The 21700-nt window shown below is 45.3% G+C and overlaps 1 protein-coding gene and 1 long non-coding RNA gene across 4 annotated transcripts in view; one reads left to right on the forward strand and one right to left on the reverse strand.

Moving 5' to 3' along the window:
* The window catches only part of trabd2a (TraB domain containing 2A), a 64857-nt gene that overhangs the window by 13994 nt on the left and 29163 nt on the right, over positions 1–21700 (reverse strand). For all 3 annotated transcript variants that reach the window (XM_035607757.2, XM_035607755.2, XM_035607756.2), the window contains 2 exons: positions 14016–14162; positions 13374–13548 (listed from right to left, as the gene is read on the reverse strand). In XM_035607757.2, the coding sequence (XP_035463650.1) occupies positions 13374–13548; positions 14016–14162 (322 nt within the window). The remainder of the gene's footprint in view (positions 1–13373; positions 13549–14015; positions 14163–21700) is intronic.
* LOC118284749 lies at positions 19468–20294 on the forward strand. The gene is made up of 2 exons (XR_004784944.2): positions 19468–19511; positions 19614–20294. It is a non-coding gene; the product is annotated as an uncharacterized LOC118284749 (long non-coding RNA).

Genomic DNA, 21700 nt, shown 5'->3' on the forward strand with positions numbered 1-21700 from the left:
ACTTTCAATGATTCAAATCCATCTAAAACCTAGAGGATATCAAACCTCACCTCCAATCTGTTGCGCCCTTTTCTTCTGTACCATTTCCCGTAGATAAAATAAATTACAGACTTTAAGAAATTGCATATGATTTATCCCCTTAAACTGTGAGGGTGTAAAAATCACACGCACCAGGCACGCACACACACGCACACACACACACACACACACACACAGACACAGACAGACAGACAGACAGACAGACAGACAGACAGACAGACAGACAGAGAGAGAGAGAGAGAATGACGCAGAAGCAGACAAGTCCAAGGATTGAACCACAGACGGAGCCAAACTAAACCTCCACAGGTTGTTTTAGTGCTTCCACTGCCCGGCCGTTAATGACCCACTGTAAGAGGCGGCTCTCTGAAGGTGATGTCACAATTTCCCACTTTGAAAGTTTCAGAGCTACATATTTTAAGGAATATGTGCGGGATGCATTCACGGAGAGAAAACAGCCCAGATATTAAGCACACAAAAGGAAATGTGCGTTATAAGTCATTTTTGTGTGCAAGTTATTTACATCTGTTCAGGCTAAGCTTTATTCTTTAACCGAGATGTGACTATTGTTTTTGAAATCCATGTGGTGAGTACTTAGGTGTGCTGTTATTTCAAAGGAATAAAAAAATAAATTTTCACCTCACGAAACCCTTTTCCAAGGCAACATCAATAGTGAAGATGGAAACCAAGAATCTAAATTTAAAATTCCCCCAGGATATGTTTTTTTTTTTTTTTAAATGTACGATACCAGTGATGGAAATCTGGGATAAGAGACATCTGTGATGGGGCTGTGTGAATTTGAAAAGACCAAAAAACGACAAGCCGAAAGGCAGGAATACAAAGAATGCTAACATCTCAGCCGGCACCATAACATTTCTCTCTTTTTTATGTCTCTCGGGCGCAGTGGGAGGCCAAGTTCAAACGCCGGCTGAATTCAACGGGTCGTTCCTTTACTGTCAGACCGATACCAATCGCTGTTTCATCGAGGAAGAGACGGGGGCAGGGGGGCGAGAAGCGAGAGACGAGCAGATGCAAATTTAACACGGAAAGAAAAACAGGAATAGAGATAGAGAGGGATAAGGCATGCAAAACAACGCAGGAATGTTAAGTCATCAGATGCCAGACTGTGATAGCTGAGGATAAGAGCATCCTGTAAGGCCTTCGGTTTAGCACCAAAACACTTCTGTACTGAGACCGTGTGGACTGCATGTTGACACGGTGCCCATGTAAAGTCTGTCACACAAAAACAGGAGCGGAGCCGTGGCTGCCTGGGGCGGTATCTCAGTTTGGCACGCAGCTTCTTCTGAGCGTTTTTATTCCTGCCTTTCTGTCCTTGCCCAAAGTTGAATCAATAAATGCAAATCTCCGATGTCAGCAAAATCAATTTTGTTTCAGAGGACTTGGGTTTCGTCCATTTTCGTTTTTTGAACGCATCACTGCTGCTATGGTTACGCCTGCTGTCCTCGCTACGCCGGAGTTTTCGGACGCCTGAACCTGGGAAGTTTGGAAGCGCTGCTCGCCCCCTTTACGTCTGAAAACTGCGGGGCCGCGCTGTAGTCTGGATGGTCAGAAACGGAGACGTCAACGCAATCGCCCCCGCTCCCTGATTGGACAAACGACTCGACCACCAGCTGTGAGGGCCGAACGCTGTGAACTTTTAAAAGTGCTGGTTCCAACTCGTCATCGGTCCAAGAAAAGGTAAAATCCCTTCTCTTACTTTTGAACATTATTGTTTCTTATTCATATTTCTTTTTTTTCTGTAAATAAGCAATCAAATGCAGAGTAGAAAAATCAGCTTCCTGTTCACACCGGTACACACATGGCCAGTGTACGTGGAATATGTTTTCAGGTGTATAGTATGGACCCGGATAAATACTGATACGGGGCCAAAAATCTCATCTGGGCGGAGATTGTTTTGGGTTTTGAAACGTCGTTTTGAATTGAAAACGTGGCAGTATGGACGTAGCCTTAAAGTAATTCTCACTGTAGCAGAGGAAATGTGAAGCTAGGCTTTCTTCACTTCCACCTCATCAGTAATTTTCACACGTACGGGGAGACCTTGTTGTTTATCGTAGCTAACTTCTCATCTGAACGGCATCTCAAGGTTTCTAGGACCCGTGTCACTGCCCCCAGACAAATGTTTAGGACTAATCATACATATAAAGCATGTAACCGAAATTTATCGCGGGCAGGTATTTTGTGCGAAGGATAATGGGAGGGGCGGTTTGTTTAGCTTACAAAGACGGCGTGGTGAGGAACATTGCAAGGAAAGTGTTTAACTTGCTGCAGTTTCATTTGCAATATTGTGAAAATTAAAAAGACAGATACCTGCATTTTAGTCACGCTGTCTTGCTCTTTTTATAATATACATAAATTATGTTTCACCGTGTTTATCATTAGCGTGAGGGCTCCTGAAGTGTCCGTCTGAGGCCTCTTGACATCCGCGCCGAGCAACTTCAGCTTTGAATTTATGCCGAGAATAAAGAAGAAACGGTGCACATAAGAGCCCTGTGGTGTGAGCTTGTTTTTCAAACAAACCCTCACTCAGAATTTGCGGTGGCACACGGCACTTTGGAGCCGTGTTCGGGATTACATCTGTCAGGCTTCAACAGTCTCCACTGCACTCTCGGTGCAGTGCTCAGCGCCGGCTCTCTGTGCCAAAGAGGTTATGGCGCTTGGACACACACACACACCAGCTCATTCAAATGTGGTCGCATGAAAAAGTGATCAAAGTTGGAGAATTCTGTAAAAGCGGGCAGGTCTGACAAAGTAAACCCGGGCGCTGCCAGCCCTCCGAAATGTCCCCGCCGGCCGCTGAATGTCTCGTTTATAGAGCCTCGGAGGATGTTGTCAGTATGAAAGCGAGCGAAAGGAGATTTCAGAAGCAGTTCCAGAGAGGTGGAGAGATACCGGCCCACCTGACCTCAGGTTGGGGCTGAAACTGTCTACTGTGGGATGTTTAAATGCCCCTGGTGGTGCTATCACAGACCCAATATCTCAAAACTTTGTAGTAAAGTTGTCTGCCAAGGGAATACTTATATAAATAGAACATTGAAATACACTTTACCTGAGCAAAAAATGTACAATTTCTTGCTCGACCATTTAAAAGGAGTGTATGGAATTCTGCCTGGAAACACAGACAGAATTCGTATCCCTGCCATGTGATATAATTCATCCCTCGTTAGTCTGGCTCAGTGTGTTTTTCTGTTACAATAATGTCACTTAAATATAGTCGAGAGGGATGTGATGGGGGTCACCAGTGAAATCTGAGAGGTTGTGAAATGTTTACAGGACAGGAAGGCAGAGAATCGGATTATTTTTTTATTGCTCCTATTTGCTTGTGAGTTACAAGATGAATTTTATTGTTTAGGCCCAAATAAAAAAATCTCTGGGAGAAATTGTCACTACACATAGACATAGGCTGCAAGTAGACACATCTTTTTGTCATAAGGGGTCAGAGGCCAAAACAAGAGATTGTTTGATTCATAACTTAACTAAGCTGAAAGATGAATCTTTGGTTCTATGGAAGTAGAGTATCAGCAGTAAACCCATTACTCTGCAGAAACAGCACCAAAGCGTTATCTTAAATCATGCCAAGATAACAAACTGAACCGAAGCAGGAAATTGAGATTGGCTTCTTCCAGACAACACGACAGACATGTCATTTTATACTCTAGATCAAGCGCAGATCGTCATGCACTGGAGGTCTGATCACAATCGTTCAGCTGATTCCACCAATAGGAGTCCTGAAAATAGGAGATTTGCGTTGCCAAGGCCACTGCCTCTGAAATTACCCGCGTATACGCCGCACTTGCGAAACCCGCCCCATCCTGCTGCGGGACCCCTGCTCGGCCAACCAATGGTCTCGGTTCAGAGAAAGGATACCGAAGGGAAGTCGGGTGCCTGCTCGCGCTTCAGAAAAAAAGCAGTCCACGTCATGGCTTTTCTCAGAGGTTTTTTTTTTCCTTTTCTCACAGGGCCCCCATCCTAAAACATGTGGCTTCGGGTGCAATTTTGTGCCTATTTAGTTTGAGTAATCTGCAAGAGATCTTGTAGATGTCCAGTGAGGCCTGCGGATCATCTGTGACTCAGGTCTAGGTCGTAACGAAGAGCAGATCCATAGGAGAGAAGCCTGGAAGTTATCCCAGGCGCTGTTTTGGGCTGTTTTATCCAAAAATCGATTTTTCTTTTTATATTTTTTTCCTCCAGTTTTTGTTACTCTATGCACAATATTTGTGCTTCTCTCTCTCTCCCTTTATTATCCATGTGTTAATCCAACCTCAGCCTCAATCATTCTTTCCTCCATCCCTCATTAAGCAGTTAAACTTTGTGTATTGTAAAGTAAACAGGGGGCTTAGTTTGATTTTTTTTTTCCGGCTTCCCTTCAAATCCTTCTGTATATCACAACAAACCATGGACAGACTTAACATGTGCACCAACTGCAGAATGTGAAACAGAAAAAAATGTTGTTTGTTTCTGATTGCGATCTCTTATTCGCTCCAGACCTTCGGTGACACAAGACAGAAGTTACAAATCCTCTACTACATCACAGTTAAGTAATGCAGAGCCGGCATCAGTAGTAAGAGAACGGAATTGACAAACTCTTCTTCTTTTTTTTCCTCATGATTGCTAGTGAGTCTCACAGTTATTTCTTTTTATATATTTCTTGCCTTTGGGCCTCATATCTTCACAAAAACAATGTTCTTTGCCTGCTGGAGTGAATTTTTTCATTAGAGCAGTGACTTTTTTGTTGTTGGCTTTTGAAAATGCCCTCAGCCAAAACTTGTGCCTTTCGACATTCAAGGAATACACACGAGATTTCAGAAAATGTTTTTCGGCGCCAATGGATTTTTTTTTTTAACTGGCAAAAGGAGTTTCGGTTACAAAAGAAATGTCCATAGTGTTCAGACGTCGACCCAGACACCCAAACTATATAGGAATAAATCCTACGCCGTCTAGACATAATGCCAAACGTATCACAGGGTCTGGACGTTAAAATATAATAAAGCTCATTTGGGTATAAAAGCTCTGTGGCATCGCAGAAACCCGCGCTGCTTGTGTGAGTGACCGTACGCGCCGCCAACAACACAGGCCCTTTCATACAGTGAACCAGGAAAATGTCTGCTTCAGCTAAACAAAAAAGTATTCAATAACCCCACAGTGAGAGAGAGAGAGAGAGAGATTTCAAATTTTCCTCTGTCTCTTCATATCTTCATCCCCTCCAGGCAGCGCGTTGCTCCCCTTTATGTTTTAGCCCCAAAATGAAAAGGGACGGCTCCTTCATAACAATTCCCCGCTCAGAATCATCAATAGTTGCACTGCTGCGCGCAAGGTAAAGATATAATTTTCCCGTCCCCTTTTCCCCTTTCATATAGGAGTGAGGTATTTCTGGTCCAAATGAAAGTTTAGCCCCCGGGGGCAGGCGCACAAAGGGCCCGTTTCCAGGTGCATACGGAAATACTGCTGGGTTTGAATGGGATCAGGGGTGAGGAGTTCAACCCTTTCAATAAATCACAACAAGCTGTTGTGACAGGCGTTGGCCGCTGTGACTGGGAGAGAAGTGTGGGCTGTATGAACTATGTCTCTCGAGTGCAGAGTCTGAGGCCTCTGACCTGATGAGTGCAGCAAAATGTAGATGTTTAGGTGCTTTTCACTCAACAGCCAGTTAGTTACTCAGAGTGGCTGACAGGTTTATCCTCCCGTTTAAGAAGAGACAGAGATGTAGCGATGATGCATTACAGATGCTCCCGACGTCTTAACATCCTACACCGGTTTAATGCTTTTTCGTGTTTATCCACTTTTCTTTTTTTTTTTGGGGGGGGGGGGGGTTGGGGCTTTTAGGATTGTAAATATGGAACTAAGATTACAGCCACTTCTGAAGGGAGGAAGACGAAGAGGAAGCCTGACGCAGACCGACAGGGAGGAAACTGACGGCAACATTGTCCGGCCACCGACACTGGCCACGCTAGTGAAAGATATGTTTCAAAGCAGCATACAAAAAGATTGTATGGAGTGACAAGGGGGGGGGGGGAACTCCCCCAAATTAACAGCAAAATACAATGAGATGTGTACCACAGCATTACAAAATGATCCAAGTGCGCATTTTCCGGTTTGATACCCAGACGATTGTAATCTTGGGTAAAATAATTCAATGTTGGCTGCTGCCGAAACAGGAAACGGCCTGTTTTTTGGTGGACGTCCTCCAAGTCCAGGTCAAATGCCATGTTGAGGCACCCATCCATCCTACAGCATCCTACAGCAATTTCCCGCTGTGTCTACCTTTGCATCCGGACGACGGGTCAAAATCAACATGGCCTCCAGGCACAGATGCCTCTGCTGTCTGTGTTCTTGTGAGCACAGCGTCAAAAAAACAAAACAAACATGTGCTGCGACATTTTGACCACGTTGAAGTCCTTAACTTTAAAAAAGTTTGAAGACAAGTAAATTATAAACGAGTCGTAGCTTGACGGTGTCATTCAAACTTAAATCCAGGAGTTAATCGGGTGTTTGGCAGACGGTTAGCCCCATGCCTGCCCGCTTCCCTATACCAAGTGTGCGGTAGGTCTGGTCTGGTTTTTTTTAATGGTGCCGCATGACATGTGTGTACTCATGTCAGCGACTGCCCCAAACAGTTGTAAACTGGCTGTTTATGAAGGCGAGGTGCTGTTAAAAAGCACCACATTTTTGGACTTTCACACCACACTGGGAAAGGAAAAAAGAGGAAGCAGAGCGGCGACCGCAGTGATGTGGCGCGCGGTGTGAAAACACGCTGGCGGGATTCGGGCCAGGTATGTGTAAAGTTTGGCCCGGGGATTTTGAACGGAGTCTGAGTGGGAATAGCCAGTCCACCAGCCATAAGTCTGAGCCGAGATTATTGCACACAAAGGGGTAGTTAAAGCCTAATTCATGCTGTAGACACAAGGGTTTAAAAAGACGTCTATGTTGTCTTTCAAAGTCTCTGAATATGCTAAATAAAGTTAAAATGACCCTATTCCACAGAGTCTGACAGTATGGTAGACGTTCCACATATTCGGGACTTGAGCTCTTGAGAAGCAGTGATATTAACACTGAGGGAGAGACTCCGTGTTCTGTTTTTTCACAATTCAATCCAAAGGAAATATCCCAGATGACGTGTGCATCGTTTTTGACATATTTCTGAACACCTGGCCTGAGACTATTTAGGATCTTAAGAAACCTTGACGTCTGCACTAGAATTAAAGAAACAAAAAAAGTCAGCGAGTTTGAACAAAGTGTGGCTGCTCGATCACATACAGCATTTTTTGGGATTTTGTAGTTGTTTTACAAAATCACAGCTTGAGCCGACCCCAGCTGACATCGCGCGAGAGGCAGCGGACACTCTGGACAGGTCGCCAGTCTACCGCAGGGTGAAACATCCATTGACAAGGTCAATTCAGTTTACAGTTAACCTCGATCCCAATCTGGACTGTGGGAAAACGCAAGCATACAGGTGGAGAACATGCAGACTCCACACAGAAACGCCCCCGACCAATACAGGACTTGCACTAAGACTCCTGCCCCAGATGACATGTACAAAGGAATGAAACGCTAAGGCTGATTCTGCAGCGAGCAATATCAATTGAGCCACCCTTTAACACGCATGACGTCCAATTCAGTATTTATCCTCCCGGTACACGGTGCTGACTACTCAAGTGCAGTGGACTCAGTAAGTACGGTGTATTAAGTGACTATTTCCCTGCTCGAGTACTGAGCGCAACCCACACACTGACAGGTCAAGGTGCCCCGCGTGAGTTATGAGCTCACGTCAGCCTCTGTCTTGAGCCGTAGCTCACGAGGGCCAATCCTTCCATTTAGTACAGCCTGCCCACCGCACATCGCAGCCCAATAACCGGGGGGGGGGGGGGGGGTATTCTCTTCAGCGCAACGCTACCAACCTAAATAGCAAAAAGATCCGAAGGAAAACCTTAATTGTCTGTGAAAAGAGACAAACATTTCAAAGTACAGTAACCGTTAGAGCCTGTCAGCCACACTGGCAATTACATCGCCGCAAATATTCAAATGTGTGTCTTCGGAGGGGAGTTTGTGGGGGAATCGCGATGTGCTCGGCAGCTCGGGGGCCGGGGCTGAAACACGGACGCATTCAGGCTGAGCCTGGGAAGAAGGAAAAAAAGGAACGAATTTGTGAGAGCCGGCAGAAACTGAGCCCTCGGCCTTCAGCGATATGTAAACACATCATTTTATTAAAGGCGAGAGTGCCAGGGTATGACAGAGATTATAAAAAGGGAACACGGGTTGGGATTGTGTACTTGGGTTCGGTTACTGTACCTATGGAGCAGAGCAATAACAGCTTCCATATGCCTGTCTGAACACATGGCTCTTTTTCAACATCATCATTTACTTTGAGTGATGGCCGTGGTATTTCAGACAAACAGATGGGGGGGGGGGGGGACAAATTTCTAGGAGGTATTTACTTACAGCAGAGTAAAGTATAGTGAGGCATGACAATGCCCTGATGCTGAACGCAGGGCAAAACGGGGCAGGGGTTTGGTTCTGCGCGGAGTAGCTGGAAAAACCTGCACATTTCTGAGGGCGAGAAGTTTCTCTTCTTCGAAAAGTCTCTGCAAGCCTGCGGAGATTCAAACGCTTCAAAAAATGCTACTTCAGCCAGTCAGCCAGTCAGCATGGTTTAGAGTGATGTTGCTTTACAACAACAGGCAGATCGATGAAAGCCTGCCAAATTGCCAAAACTGCACTCACAGCACTTTTTTTTATTCACAACCTTTCGGATGTGAATGTCGGTGGCTGTTTAAGCGCCCGGTTCTGTTACCCTACTGACCCTCCTCTTGTTTAATTTAGCACAGGGAGGCTGAAAGCATTTGGTAATAATAAGAAAACTTGGAGCTTTGTGTTGCAGACGTTTTTTTTTGTTATTTTGTATTTCGTAAATCGTCTCACAATAAACCCATGATGTCAACAATCGCCTGGGTGGTCGTCGTCGTCATGAGTGTGCGCTACACAAACGTGACACTGTTGTAAGCAGCTCTTATCTTCTCCCGCTCGCTCTCATTCTCTCATTCTCGTCTGCCTGTGTTCTGTGTAATGACCTCACAAATGCAGAGGAAGACGTGTGTGTTCATCTGGGATGAATGTGGAGTTTGAAGCTGCAGGCCAGTGACCACTACTGTTTGTTTGACTGTTGCCTTCCTGACCACCGCTCTTACCAGACTACAGTAAAAAAAATTGAAAAAGAAAAAGCTCCAGCAGCTATTTTTGTGGAATGCAAAATTAGCCACAGGCCCCATTCTGCTGGATATAAGTAAAGAATTGATAAATTAGCATTTGGTATGGAAGACGTTTCCTGTAGGAGGTCTACGACTCTTATTATGACATAACAGTCATAATAAGATGTTGTGGACTAATGTGTTTACTGCTCTGGCATCAGCTCCAACTTTTTTGGGGTAACAAATATCTTGAGGAACCAGATTGATGTCTGTTACGATTCTCGGTCGTGCCAATCACAGGATATGAAACGAATTCAAAGGAAACTGGATACTTTGTCTTTGTTCTTACATCTCTCGACCTAATGACGGCCCCAGACAAGACAAGGAGAGAATGTGTGCATAGTCGTGTGTGTGTGTGTGTGTGTGTGTGTGTGTGTGTGTGTGTGTGTATGTGTGTATGTGTGTGTGTTCGCGTGCGTGTGCGTGTCGTAAGCACATGAGAAATCATTTGGAGTTAGAAAACTGTAAGCTCTGGTTTGGAAGTGTGTGACTGTCGACCGTTAATTCTTTCTCCTTAAACAATTTCCAAAACCCAAAGATTTGTTTTTACTAAATATGTCTTGCCCGTAGACAGATAACAATGAAAAACAGCGCATTCATCCAGTTTTCTGTCTCTAATGATGAAATGCCGCTCCTTTCACTTACGATTCTGATTTACGTGACAATGATTCATGTTTCTTACCTAACGATCTTTCGGGAGCAGTTTGTTCTGTTGCCTCGGCGAATGCTGACAAAATTTATTTCATTTGAAAAATGATAAATAATGCACATTTGTGTTATGAACTTTTTGGCCAAGACGTTTTACAACATTTACTTCATCGGATAAAAAGTTGCTGCCATATACTTTTTCACTTAGAAGCTTTCTGTCAACACTCCATACATGAGGCTTCCATAAACACTTTATCACCAAGACACACAAACACTTCCATGCTCAAAACTTGTGAATATCTGTGAGTACAAGTTTCCATTGGCAAATCTCAATCTGCGCCCAACCGAGCGGTTTGACAGGGGAATCACTTATGATGTATAAACTATTTTGTTAACTTGTTGTGGCAATAAAGCTTACAGAAAGCAAAACGAAAAGCCTCAACAATTTTCCACATAGGTCAGTCAGGAATCTGCAGGCCAACCCCTGCAGGCTAATGGGATCATTACTCGGGAAGAGAAATATGTTAAATATGTGGCTGATTTTGAAAAAAGAAAAGAAAAGAAAACACAACACTAATCTTATTTAGTTTGTAGTAATTCATCTTAAACTTGCAGCATTACAAACTAAGGCTAAAGGGAAAAAAATAAGAAGGTTATCTCCCAGTTTCTGGACGTGTCACGTCAACAGTGCAGTTAATTGTCAACTAGTCAACTAGAAAATCCAAAATGCAGATTAGACAATAACTGCATCTTTCGTCTGTCCAGACGTCCTTTTGTGTACCGGTTCAGGAGACGTGCGATGGTCACAGATAGGACTGGTCCGACGGCTAATTGTAACAGGGAGGTTCAGTACGCCAACATAATGGACGCCATTGTAGTGTGTGTGTGTGTGTGTGTGTGTGTGTGTGTGTGTGTGTGTGTGTGTGTGTGTGTGTCCTTTGACCCCTCCAGGGATAATTAAGGACACATTTTACCCAGGTCTGTCTACGGTATGGCTTGGGGGCTGGGGCGTGTGTGTGTGTGCATTACTACACATGCACCCTGATGTGCCCCATCCCGTTCCTTGTACACGCCGACCCAACCTGCCCCCCGTATGTCTAATACTAGTGCTCCTGGGCTGATTGGCCGTATCACTTTCACTCACCAGCTCTCTCTCACTCACACACACACACACACACACACACACACACACACACACACACACACACACACACACACACACACACACACACACACACACACACACACACACACACACACACACACACACACACACACACACACACACACACACACACACACACACACACACACACACACACAAAATGTCCTTACAAGGAGTACATTTCACCATGTGTCCCAAAGGAGGTACCTTTACAAGGGCTAGGTCTAAAAAGGTGTGTGTGTGTGTGTTGTGTGTGTGTGTGTGTGTGTGTGTGTGTGTGTGTGTTGTGTGTGTCTGCTTTTCCTCAGCTGTTTCCTGCCAGCTCAGGGACCAGCAGACTGTGACGGACTCTCTCTCCGCTCAGAACTCGCTGCTTTTCAGCTTTTCACTGACCAAAGAAAACTTGGGACGAGAAAGTTTCTGACGATGTCATCGTGAGGAAAATCTGACTGTGAAATTGATGGCTCTGAAAGTTTAGAAACTCGCTCCCCCCTACATATCCCATGATGACAAAAAAAATGAAACCTTTGTGGAACCGACTCGTTCCAAAGTGTTATCTGCTTTCACAATGAAAATATCAAGACCTTTGTAAAGAACTCTGCGTTTTCACTGATAATAAATCCACTTAGCGTAACTTCAGTCACTTTCCTGCCAAAATATGAGTATGAACTACAGGCTGTGCAATATCGACATATTAATCTTATCTCAATTTAGGCCAGATTTGCTTTTCTCTGTCTGTACAATGCGAAGAAATGCGTAATTCAATTTAGCACCAACAGAGTATTTAAATAAAGTGATTTGAACACTTAATTTAAGCTAATTAATTTGAGTACATCTTCATTCACTGGAATAAATACAAATAAATCAATAAATGAAAAATTATAAGAGTTGCAGCCATAATTAAGTTGAGAAATGTGAGAATATGTTGCTTTGTAAACTAAAACCCTTTGGTTCTGGGGCCTGCTGGCCAGAAAATAGATACATGACATTATTACATTTATTTATCTACACACTTGCATGTGTGCCTCAAACTTGTTTGACGTGTCTTCTTGTGTTTTTAATGGTTGATACGTAGCCGTATCTAAAAAAGGTTCAATGTTTTGCATGACACTGGTATAAAAACGTACTAACTTTATCTCGACTGTAAACCCAGCCGAACTAATCTGTCACCTTAGCGCTTAGATTGAACAACCAGAGGCTGCAGCAGGACAAAGTCTGACAGGCCGCAGATACACAACCCTCAACCGGGAAGCAGGAATACACATGCACTCTCGCACCGAGTCGTCCGCGGTTAGGTAAGACAACGTTTCGTCTAACCTCCTCCGCTGTTATCAGCGCCATCCTTCCTGTTTTACCTCAAGTCTCTTATCAGACGGCTGCTACTTAGGAGGTAAGTGCAGAGGAATTCAAAGTATTAAAATGACATTTTGACAGCTTTGTGAAAAGCCACATGTGAGTCCCCCCCCCCCCCCCCCCCCCCCCCCCCCCAGTCCTGGACTGATAAAAGGATGTTTTATTGAGCTTCTCCTTTGGACCCAACACAGCTCTGTTTGAGTTGGACCCCCAAGCTGATAATAAAGACCATCAGCTGTAGATCAGTGGATTTATCAGCTGGGCCACTGATCAGTTGCAGGGCTGGTTATCAACGGCAGGTTTCCCTCTGGATTCTTTGCTCACTTCATTCTGTGTTGGAGGACCGGCAGATTCGCCCTTAGTGACATGGCGTCTTCCGAGATAGTGATGAAAGGAAATTTACGAAGAAGAAGTTTGTGTAAAATACATGTATATATAAAAGGAGCATTTGATGTGTCGTGTCAAATAGTTTACTAATCATGCATCTCTTTCTTCTTTTGTCTGAGAGGAGCTGCACAACCTTCCAGATTAGAAAGAGAAGACGTCTTATCGGCGAGTACCTCTCCTCCGATCAGTTGGGATTTCTGGCTCCGATTTCTTTGGTTGTCTTTCTTGTCTCTTTCCTCGACAAGCGTTTTGTTAAGCTGCTCAGACTAAGACGCGTTCTGTCTCGTTCGCAGAAGGGCTCTCCCAACAAAAAGAGGAGTTTAAGTCATTTTGCAGTAGGGATAAAAGTAAGCTCATTAGCTACCTTTGATGAACAGACACACGAGAGCAAAGACTAATAAAGATGTAAATGATGTCTTTTTGTCTGACATTTTAGCCAGAAACACTGGCGACTGTGGTGCGGATTTCATGTGACAGAAAAATACCTTTATTTACCCGATGTTTTGATCCTTTTTAACACTAACCTGCTCCGAAGGCGAAGAAGAAGCTCTTTTCAGGGTGCTCCTCCAGCAGGGCCTTGACCCTCTTGCCCATCCGCTCATTCCTTTTGTAGATGAGTTCCTGTCGGAAGTAGCTGTCTATTTCCTGGGCCGTCACCTGCTCACTGGGTGGCAGTGTCACGTTATTGAAGTTAGGAACCTGAAGTGGAAGAGGCGACGGTTCGGTTAAGACACAAAAATGGAGAGGAGGGGGTATTCAGTTTGTTTCATCTACTGACCACGAAACAAAAGTGTAAAAGAATGAATGTGAAGGCAGGTCATGGGACTGACAAAGGACGGCGCAGGAGGAAGGAAAACTAAAGAGGAAGACACGGACAAGGACAGTGGAAAAGCAGAGGAAGAGGAGCACAGGGGAAACCAGAAGGAGTAAATCGACAACAGTACAGAGAAACTGCAGGGGTGTAGGAGTAGGTGTGGGGGATGGAAGGTCAGTCAGGGGGTTAGGGGTGAAGGTAAAAGGTCAAGGGTTGAGTCACTGAGACACTCGAAAAGGTCAAGGGGTCAAAATGATTCTTAGCTCATTAACTAGAGTGAAAAGTGAAAGTAAAGTCCACAGCTGTGTCAGATAAGATAAGGTAAGATACGTTTACAGTAAAGGGGCCTGACCTGTGATGTGTCGTGATTAAAGATGATGGAGTTGAGATCGCCACAGTTATAGTGCCTGATGAGATCTTCGGTGGTGTACGGAACCTGGAGGCTTCCCGCCCTCAGAGACTCCTGCTGTAACAACGTCTGGTTCAGGGCAAAGATCACCTGGAATGACAAAAAAAATGACGACCGGTTACTAATCAATTTATCAATGCTCTCTGGCTCACTGAATTTCATAATGCTCACCATTCTGAACGGGTTAGCATTTGGTCATAAACCACACAGAATCAACCCTCATATTGGCGCTACAGGTAAAGTCCAGGGATCACCACAATCCTTAGGATTCATCCTCTGGGGACCATGAATGTCTGTACAATGTCGCACGCCTGTCCATTCAAAAGTGTCACCCCGTTGGGACCGACCGACCCAATGGGGTGACACTGCCTTCCTTGCAAGGCGGATAAGGCGAAGATACAGACGACATGTTCCACGGGGCGAACAGTCACAAACACAAACATAAGGCAAGACAACATATATGATCATCATCTTATCTTATTGTATCTATTTTGGAGACTTCTTTTGTGACAGAAACAGAGCGGAGATTGTTCGAGTTCTTCCTGCCAAAGCCTTGCTGCCTCTGCTGCAGAGATCCCGCTATTGTGCGAGTGTGAAATCGGCCTGTGTTTGGTGAGAGGGCCCCGGTGAGCCCTGCCGCCTGTGATCAGCACCGCAGGGGACACACATGTAGGCGTACATGTGTACACGCACGCACGCACGCACGCACGCACGCACGCACGCACGCACGCACGCACGCACGCACGCACGCACGCACGCACGCACGCACGCACGCACGCACGCACGCACGCACGCACACACACACACACACACACACAGATATGCATAAACACGCTCCACAGCGGACCGTGCACATCGAGACTGTGAGGCGCACACACTGCCGGAAAATTGCCGCCGCTGCCACACACCCGGCGTACGGTTTCCGGGCGTTTGTGTATATCTGTCCACTATACACAAACGCCTGCACACTTCTCACCCGTCGAGCCCGTGTGAGAGGAGGACCACAGAGGACGGAAGATTTTGTGGTTCACTTGTTTCTCAAAGGGAATGATTTGTCAACGTGAAAATGTGTTTTGTCAGCAGTGGTGGCATGTCAATGTGTTGGGGTTTTTATACAATTTTTTTCAGCTTTGTGTGTGTGTGTGTGTGTGTGTGTGTGTGTGTGTGTGTGTGTGTGTGTGTGTGTGTGTGTGTGTGTGTGTGTGTGTGTGTGTGTGTGTGTGTGTGTGTGTGTGTGTGCGAGTGTGTATACTCTCGCATCCTGTGTCAAATGAATTCTGTATTGATATGCACCGAACCAAGCGGCTGGGTTTTTTCCCCCGTGTTCTGTTTTCCAAGGTGCTCCGATGACACTTTTGTGGGAGCCTCGGTGCAGCGGAGGAGAGGAGGAGAGGAGGGCAGCGTGGAGCAGATGCCTTCTTGTCAGGGGACAAAGAACCCCACCGTCACCCTCTCTTCTCCTCTCCTCCGCGCTCCCTCCAGCTTTCATCGGGCCGTGCATCAAAGTGGCGCTCTGCATATGAAAGGGGCCCCGTCTTTATGCCACGCAAATTAGCCTATCGACGCCCCTCCCCGACTCGCTTCACAAAAACACCCTCACATCTGTGCCACGTCCGTGAAGGAAGGCCCTCTCATCTGCAGGGTCTCCGCTTTTTCTCAGCTCCCCTCTTCTCTTTCTCCGCTCGCCGTGCCTTTCAGCCCCTTAAATTATGGCTGTGAAGGGAGGAGGAGGAGGAGGAGGAGGAGGAGGGTAGCGAGAGAGAGAGAGAGAGACAGAGAGGGGGGGGGGGGGGATCAGTCTTAAGTTTGATAATGAGAAAGAGAGTTTAAGGTTTAGGGAAGGAAAGAGATGAAGAGGAAGAAAACACAATAGAGTAAGTGAGGAAGGATACGGAAAACAAGAGCGTAGAGGAAACCTAAACCAATGATTTCTGTCTCTCTGCTGTGATGCCCCACTTGTGTTTGTGCGCTGTGGGTCAGCGGGTGCATTTTCCCACTCGGCCCCTTTCATCGCGTCCCCCTGTTCCTTCTTCTTCTTCTTCTCCTCCACTGCTGCCCCCCGTCCCGCCCCTCGAGCACGCACACACAGACAACGCAGACACACCCCCTTGCTGATATCAAAGCAAGCGGAGCCAATGAAAGTCAATAATTGTCCTTTGTCATGGAAATGCCCCCCCCCCTTGTTGAGATGGAGTGGGCCGGCTGTGTGCGTCCAGAGCAAACTTCATCACAGACAGATTCCCACATGTGGAGATCTGGAGTGTTCGGCAGCTCGGCAAAAGAAAAAAACCTCCTGATGCTCCGGAGAGACTGTCGGCTTAGCTTGGTATTTGCATGACAAGTCGCAACCGTCGAGGATCTTTGAGGAGGGGTTACATTAATTACATTTATGAAACGGTGGATCACTTCGCAACAGCCACAAGAATCATCAGTCTGTTGAGAAGAAACGCAATTACAAATGCAAGTGGCAGCAAATCACGTTCGAGCTCCACGAAGCCGAGTGTTTAACGTCCAGACGTGGCACCATCGTCACAGGAGATCCATCAGAAGTTCAAACGATCTCTCGAACATGGGGAAAGCAAATCAAAAATGAATTCCCTAAACAAGACAGAATAGACCAGACCTATATGTCCGGACATTCTTCTGAGCTTTTCTGGAGGGGGGCTGTCTGTCTGTGTGTCTGTGGGAACATATAGGAAAATGTTCACCACGCTGCTCTCATGCTTCTTCACCCGCACCCTATTTGAACCTCATCACGCGCCGTAAACACAACACGTGAAGATGGGATAACTTCAGGTATTCTATCCGAGCGACCACGGTTCAGCGGCAGCGTGTGTAAACTGTACGTGGGGTCCTCCTGTCGCGGTATGACTCTGGCGCAAAGTGAACGGCTTGTAAACATAAGGACCGACTCCTTGTATGGTCAAGAGCCTCCGGCTAATTGAGGTCATTCTGATTGCGAGCTCTGGCGCTGGATTCGGAGAATGTTACAGTAACTTAATTTCCAATTCAATTTCAAGCAAAAGACTAAAGAGGAGCATGTGTGTGACTGCATGCAACTATCGTTTTCCATGTGTACATGTGCGCTCTTGTTTTTCCGACTCATTGTGTGCATGTGTGAGCCGGAGAAAAAAAGCCCTTCTCTGGGTTTGAACAGGTGTTTTCAAAAGGAGCATGTCCACACTGTTGACAAACCATGTGCACGCATGCACGCACGCACACATAGTGCATGCGTGCAAACACACACACTTGGGCCTGCAGCCAATTCAATGAGCCTTGGCCATCTCCCAAGTACAAATGAAGACTTCCAACAGCTTCTCTGTTTCCTCCCGAGTCTGCGATGTTATCAGAGTAATATAACCCCCTCTTTTTCTCTCTCCATCACACTCTCACACACTCTCACACACACACACACACACACACACACACACACACACACACACACACACACACACACACACACACACACACACACACACACACACACACACACACACACACACACACACACACACACACACACACACACACACACACACACACACACACAAAGGTAAGAGACCAAGAGGAGCACAGACAATGTTTTCTACCAGAAATCAGTATAGGACAGTCCAACCAATGAGAGAGAGAGAGAGAGAGAGAGATGTTATCTCCGAGGAAGGAGAGCACAGGTCGAGATGAAGGCAGACAGAAATAGACGGCGATATATGGGTTCTGAGTGAACTTATGAGTGATGGTATCAGTGAGACGTTAGTGGGAGCAGTCAGCCCTAAAACAAGACCCATCAGGAGCCCAGCAGCTCCGCCAGGGAATTTCTCTTAACAAAGTAGTCACTCGGAAGCATCGTCCTGGGGAAGTCCTGAACATTTAAGCCCCAATTATGCTTCCTTGCGGAAGCGCAAGACAGACAAGGACACCACAGGCATGGCGTTGTTATTATACCACTTTTGTAATCTGTTCGTAGCCTTGCAGCTTCAGTGGCCGAGGGGACAGCAGACGGGAGGATAGACGGATATCAGCAGAGCCTCATCATGTACACTGTCCAAAGAGATTCAGACCCCAGCAGTAACTCACATAGACTGTATACTGTGGGGGGGGGGGTTAACTGCAGGAAGTAACATGTCCGATATTTCATATTCCAGACAAGGTGGTGTTCAGGTGTCACATAAGTAGAAGATATACAACTAAAGAAAAAGTTGAAGCTGCTTTTCAGCATAAAAGCTAAAAGATTAAAAATGTCCAGTCTGAAAGCAGGTTGATATTACATTATACAATGCCATTATTTGTTCTTCCTCTTCTTCTACTTCTTCTTCTTTTCATGGCAACGGCCATGGGGCTCTGCTTGCAACCATTAGGTCTGGAGCGTGATGGGATGGATAGATGTTTTAAAAAAAAAATAACTAGATAAGTGCCATTAAGTGTCGGGACATTACACAAGTGTTTCCATTGAGAAGGACACATGAATGCAAAATCTGTTGGCCAAGGCTTCTGCTTAGTCCTGGTTAGGCCTTTCCTGGTTGGTCGCTTTGCCAACGAATCTCTTAATATGCTTTTAGCGGAGAGGGTGGTGGACTTCGCTAAGAGTAGGGGAACCGTTTTAACCGCAGTGGTAGAACATACGGCACAAGTGGTTAGAGGAGTGTCTGTGGACACTCCTGAGCTTTTTTTTCCCACCGAAAAATATATATTTCTTCAGCAGTGGAAATTGCCACTTGTTTGGACCGGAAGGCCAAAATTGAGAACCACAAAAGAAATGTATTCACGTTGGTAAAGCAATGGTTGTGTCAACAGTAGCTAATGGATATTGCGGCTGCAAAAAAGAAAATGGTTACATTTTCATTCAGTGGGTTTTCACTGACACTCCGCACACGCGCACACGCACACACACACACACACATCTGCACATACATAAATCTTTCACCGCCGCACAAGTGAGCTTTCACTTTCTGGCTGAAACCCCAGCATTTAAACACAGAAACACACACACCTGTCAGTTTGAGTTATCTGTATTGTTTCTGCACTCCGTCCCTCCACCTTTCCTCGTCCGCCTCTCTCTTCTTTCCCCCGGTCTCCCGTTTTCTCTCCGCTCCGTTCCCTCCCTCCGACTCCCCCGAGCACATTTTCTCTCTCCTCCCACCTACACCTCCGCTCTCACTCCTCCGTTCGCCCTCTCATCATTTCATTCCTCCCTTCCTCTCCCCTTTGATCCTGTACATTCCCTCCCTCTCCTCCTATCCCTCCTTCCATCCATCTCTCCCTTTTCTCCCCCCTTTCTCCTTTGATCCTACATATCCCCTCTATCAGCCAGGTCTTTTAAGATTTGACCCCTGCATTCCACAGGTCACTAATTACCTCCTCGCTGCGTGTGTGTGTCTGTGTGTGTGTGTGTGTGTGTGTGTGTGTGTGTGTGTGTGTGTGTGTGTGTGTGTTTTCGTGCATGTAAGTGTGTATACACCTGTACAAGATTAGGTCGTTTCTCTGTGTGTTTATATGTAATGCGTCTGTCCTTTTATATGTGAGCCTGTGTGTGTGTGTTTAAAGGCCTCATCATCAGGGATTACCGCAGCCGCCGCAGTGTGCAAAGCAGACCTTTGAAGATGGCTTTATTAATTTTCCAATGCGAGACAAAAGGAAGGAAACGTAAGGCCCAGATTTCCAGAGGAGGGAGACGAAGGAGAGGACAGAGTGAAGAGAGAGAAGGCCTGTATCTTTGAAGATAAAGATGACCAAAAATAGTGTCCCCCATCTTTTTGTTGGGAAAATCCATTCTCCATGAAACTGATTGATCCAATTCCTTTCGATCTTGGACATTTCCATCAATGAATACTGTTCTGAACAACTCTCTCCCACAGCCAGACAACTGAGATCTGTGCACGCACACACAGGAAGGTCTTTTTTTTCCCTTTAAAGAACTTTTCAAAGTGTGCATACAAAAACTTTTGAAAGTACTGGAAAGTAATAGAAAATTGGATTAATCAAGAACATTTTTTCGAATCTCTTCGCAATGACTTACAAAAAGAAAAGTCATGTCTCTGAAAGAAGTTTGAACCAATACTAGTACCTTATTGACATTTGTTACTTGAAAAATGATTTCAACTTTGAGAAACCCCAAGTTAAATGCTTATGATGTCATGTCATTTTTTGAAGATGGATTATCAGATGTGTCTATTTAAAATTTACTAGCAGCGTTTTTCATCTAATAAAAGGTTTATTATGTGCTAATGAAGGCTCATTAACAAATGCTTGCATCTGCTCTCACAATGAAAACGAACATTAGATTCACGAGCTACATTCACGTGAAGCCGGGACTTCAGTTCCCTTTCTCCTTCTCTCTGTGTGTTCTCTGCGTTTCTTTCTCTTCACCTCTGTCCAAAACCTCTCTCTCTCTCTCTCTCTCTCTTTCTCTCTCACTCCCTCAAACTCTCTCTCGCCCTTTAAAAACATTCTTGCGGGTTGCATTTACCTTGGTGCCCGGACGCAGCCAAATATTTAGGCTGTCACAGAGAATCAGCCTCAAACCTAATGGATGAAGAGGTGTGTGTTGGTGCGTGTGTGCGCCCGTGCATGTGAGCGTGCATCAGGGATTGCAGTGATTGAAATGTCAACTCTTCAAAATTCCCCACTCTATCCTTCTTCACTAAACCCTGAACAAGCTCTATGCGCGAGTCCCGACCAACACTCAGTTAATAAAAGAGAGACACACACGGATGCCTATACATTACATTCAAAAACATGTCTCATGATAAAACTAATAAATTTAAATAATGGGTAAAATAGAAATAAAGGCTCAGTCATGGTCGATGATTAGCCATTTACTTGACTGAAACAAAATAAACTGCAGACAAAAATGTATTAATCATTAAGCAAAAAGGCCAAACATTTGGTCATTCCAGCTCCTCAGTGGTGAGAATTGTATAATTTCATATTTAGTTTTATATTGTTTTGTATATTGTATCATATTCTATAATTGAAAATGTGGTGTCTTGGACAAAATAATCAGTTTCATGAAGTATCCTTGGGTTCTGGGAGCTGTATGTCATTTTGGAGACTAAACAATGAATCAAAGAAAGGTCATAAATGTGTTAATTGAACATTTAAATAATCATTGGTTGCAGCCCTAATCATGACTCGGTCTTCTTGTATAATATTATCACAACCTTTTATGTATGCGGTTATTAATACACAGTCAAATTTCGATTATTTGCCCCTATTTCTTACGCTTTCCTCAGTCCAGCGAATCAGCTGACCTGTCGAAGAAAACAGGTGAACATGAAAAAAACTGACCCTCGCGAAAAAATGTAATTAATGCAAATTCTGACTGTAAACACACATTCGCGCTCACACACACGCGCCAAGCGCCAAACAGGAGGCGGTGAGTTTTTTGAGAATTGGGAATAACAGAGATCCACTGTTCACAGATCTGACACACACACACACACACACACACACACACACACACACACACACACACACACACACACACACACACACACACACACACACACACACACACACACACACACACACACACACACACACACACACACACACACACACACACACACACACACACACACACACACACACACACACACACAAGCGCACGAACGTACAAAACCCCCACAGAG

The sequence above is a fragment of the Scophthalmus maximus genome, chromosome 20 (genome assembly GCF_022379125.1).
Source record: "Scophthalmus maximus strain ysfricsl-2021 chromosome 20, ASM2237912v1, whole genome shotgun sequence".
NCBI classification, from domain to species: domain Eukaryota; kingdom Metazoa; phylum Chordata; class Actinopteri; order Pleuronectiformes; family Scophthalmidae; genus Scophthalmus; species Scophthalmus maximus.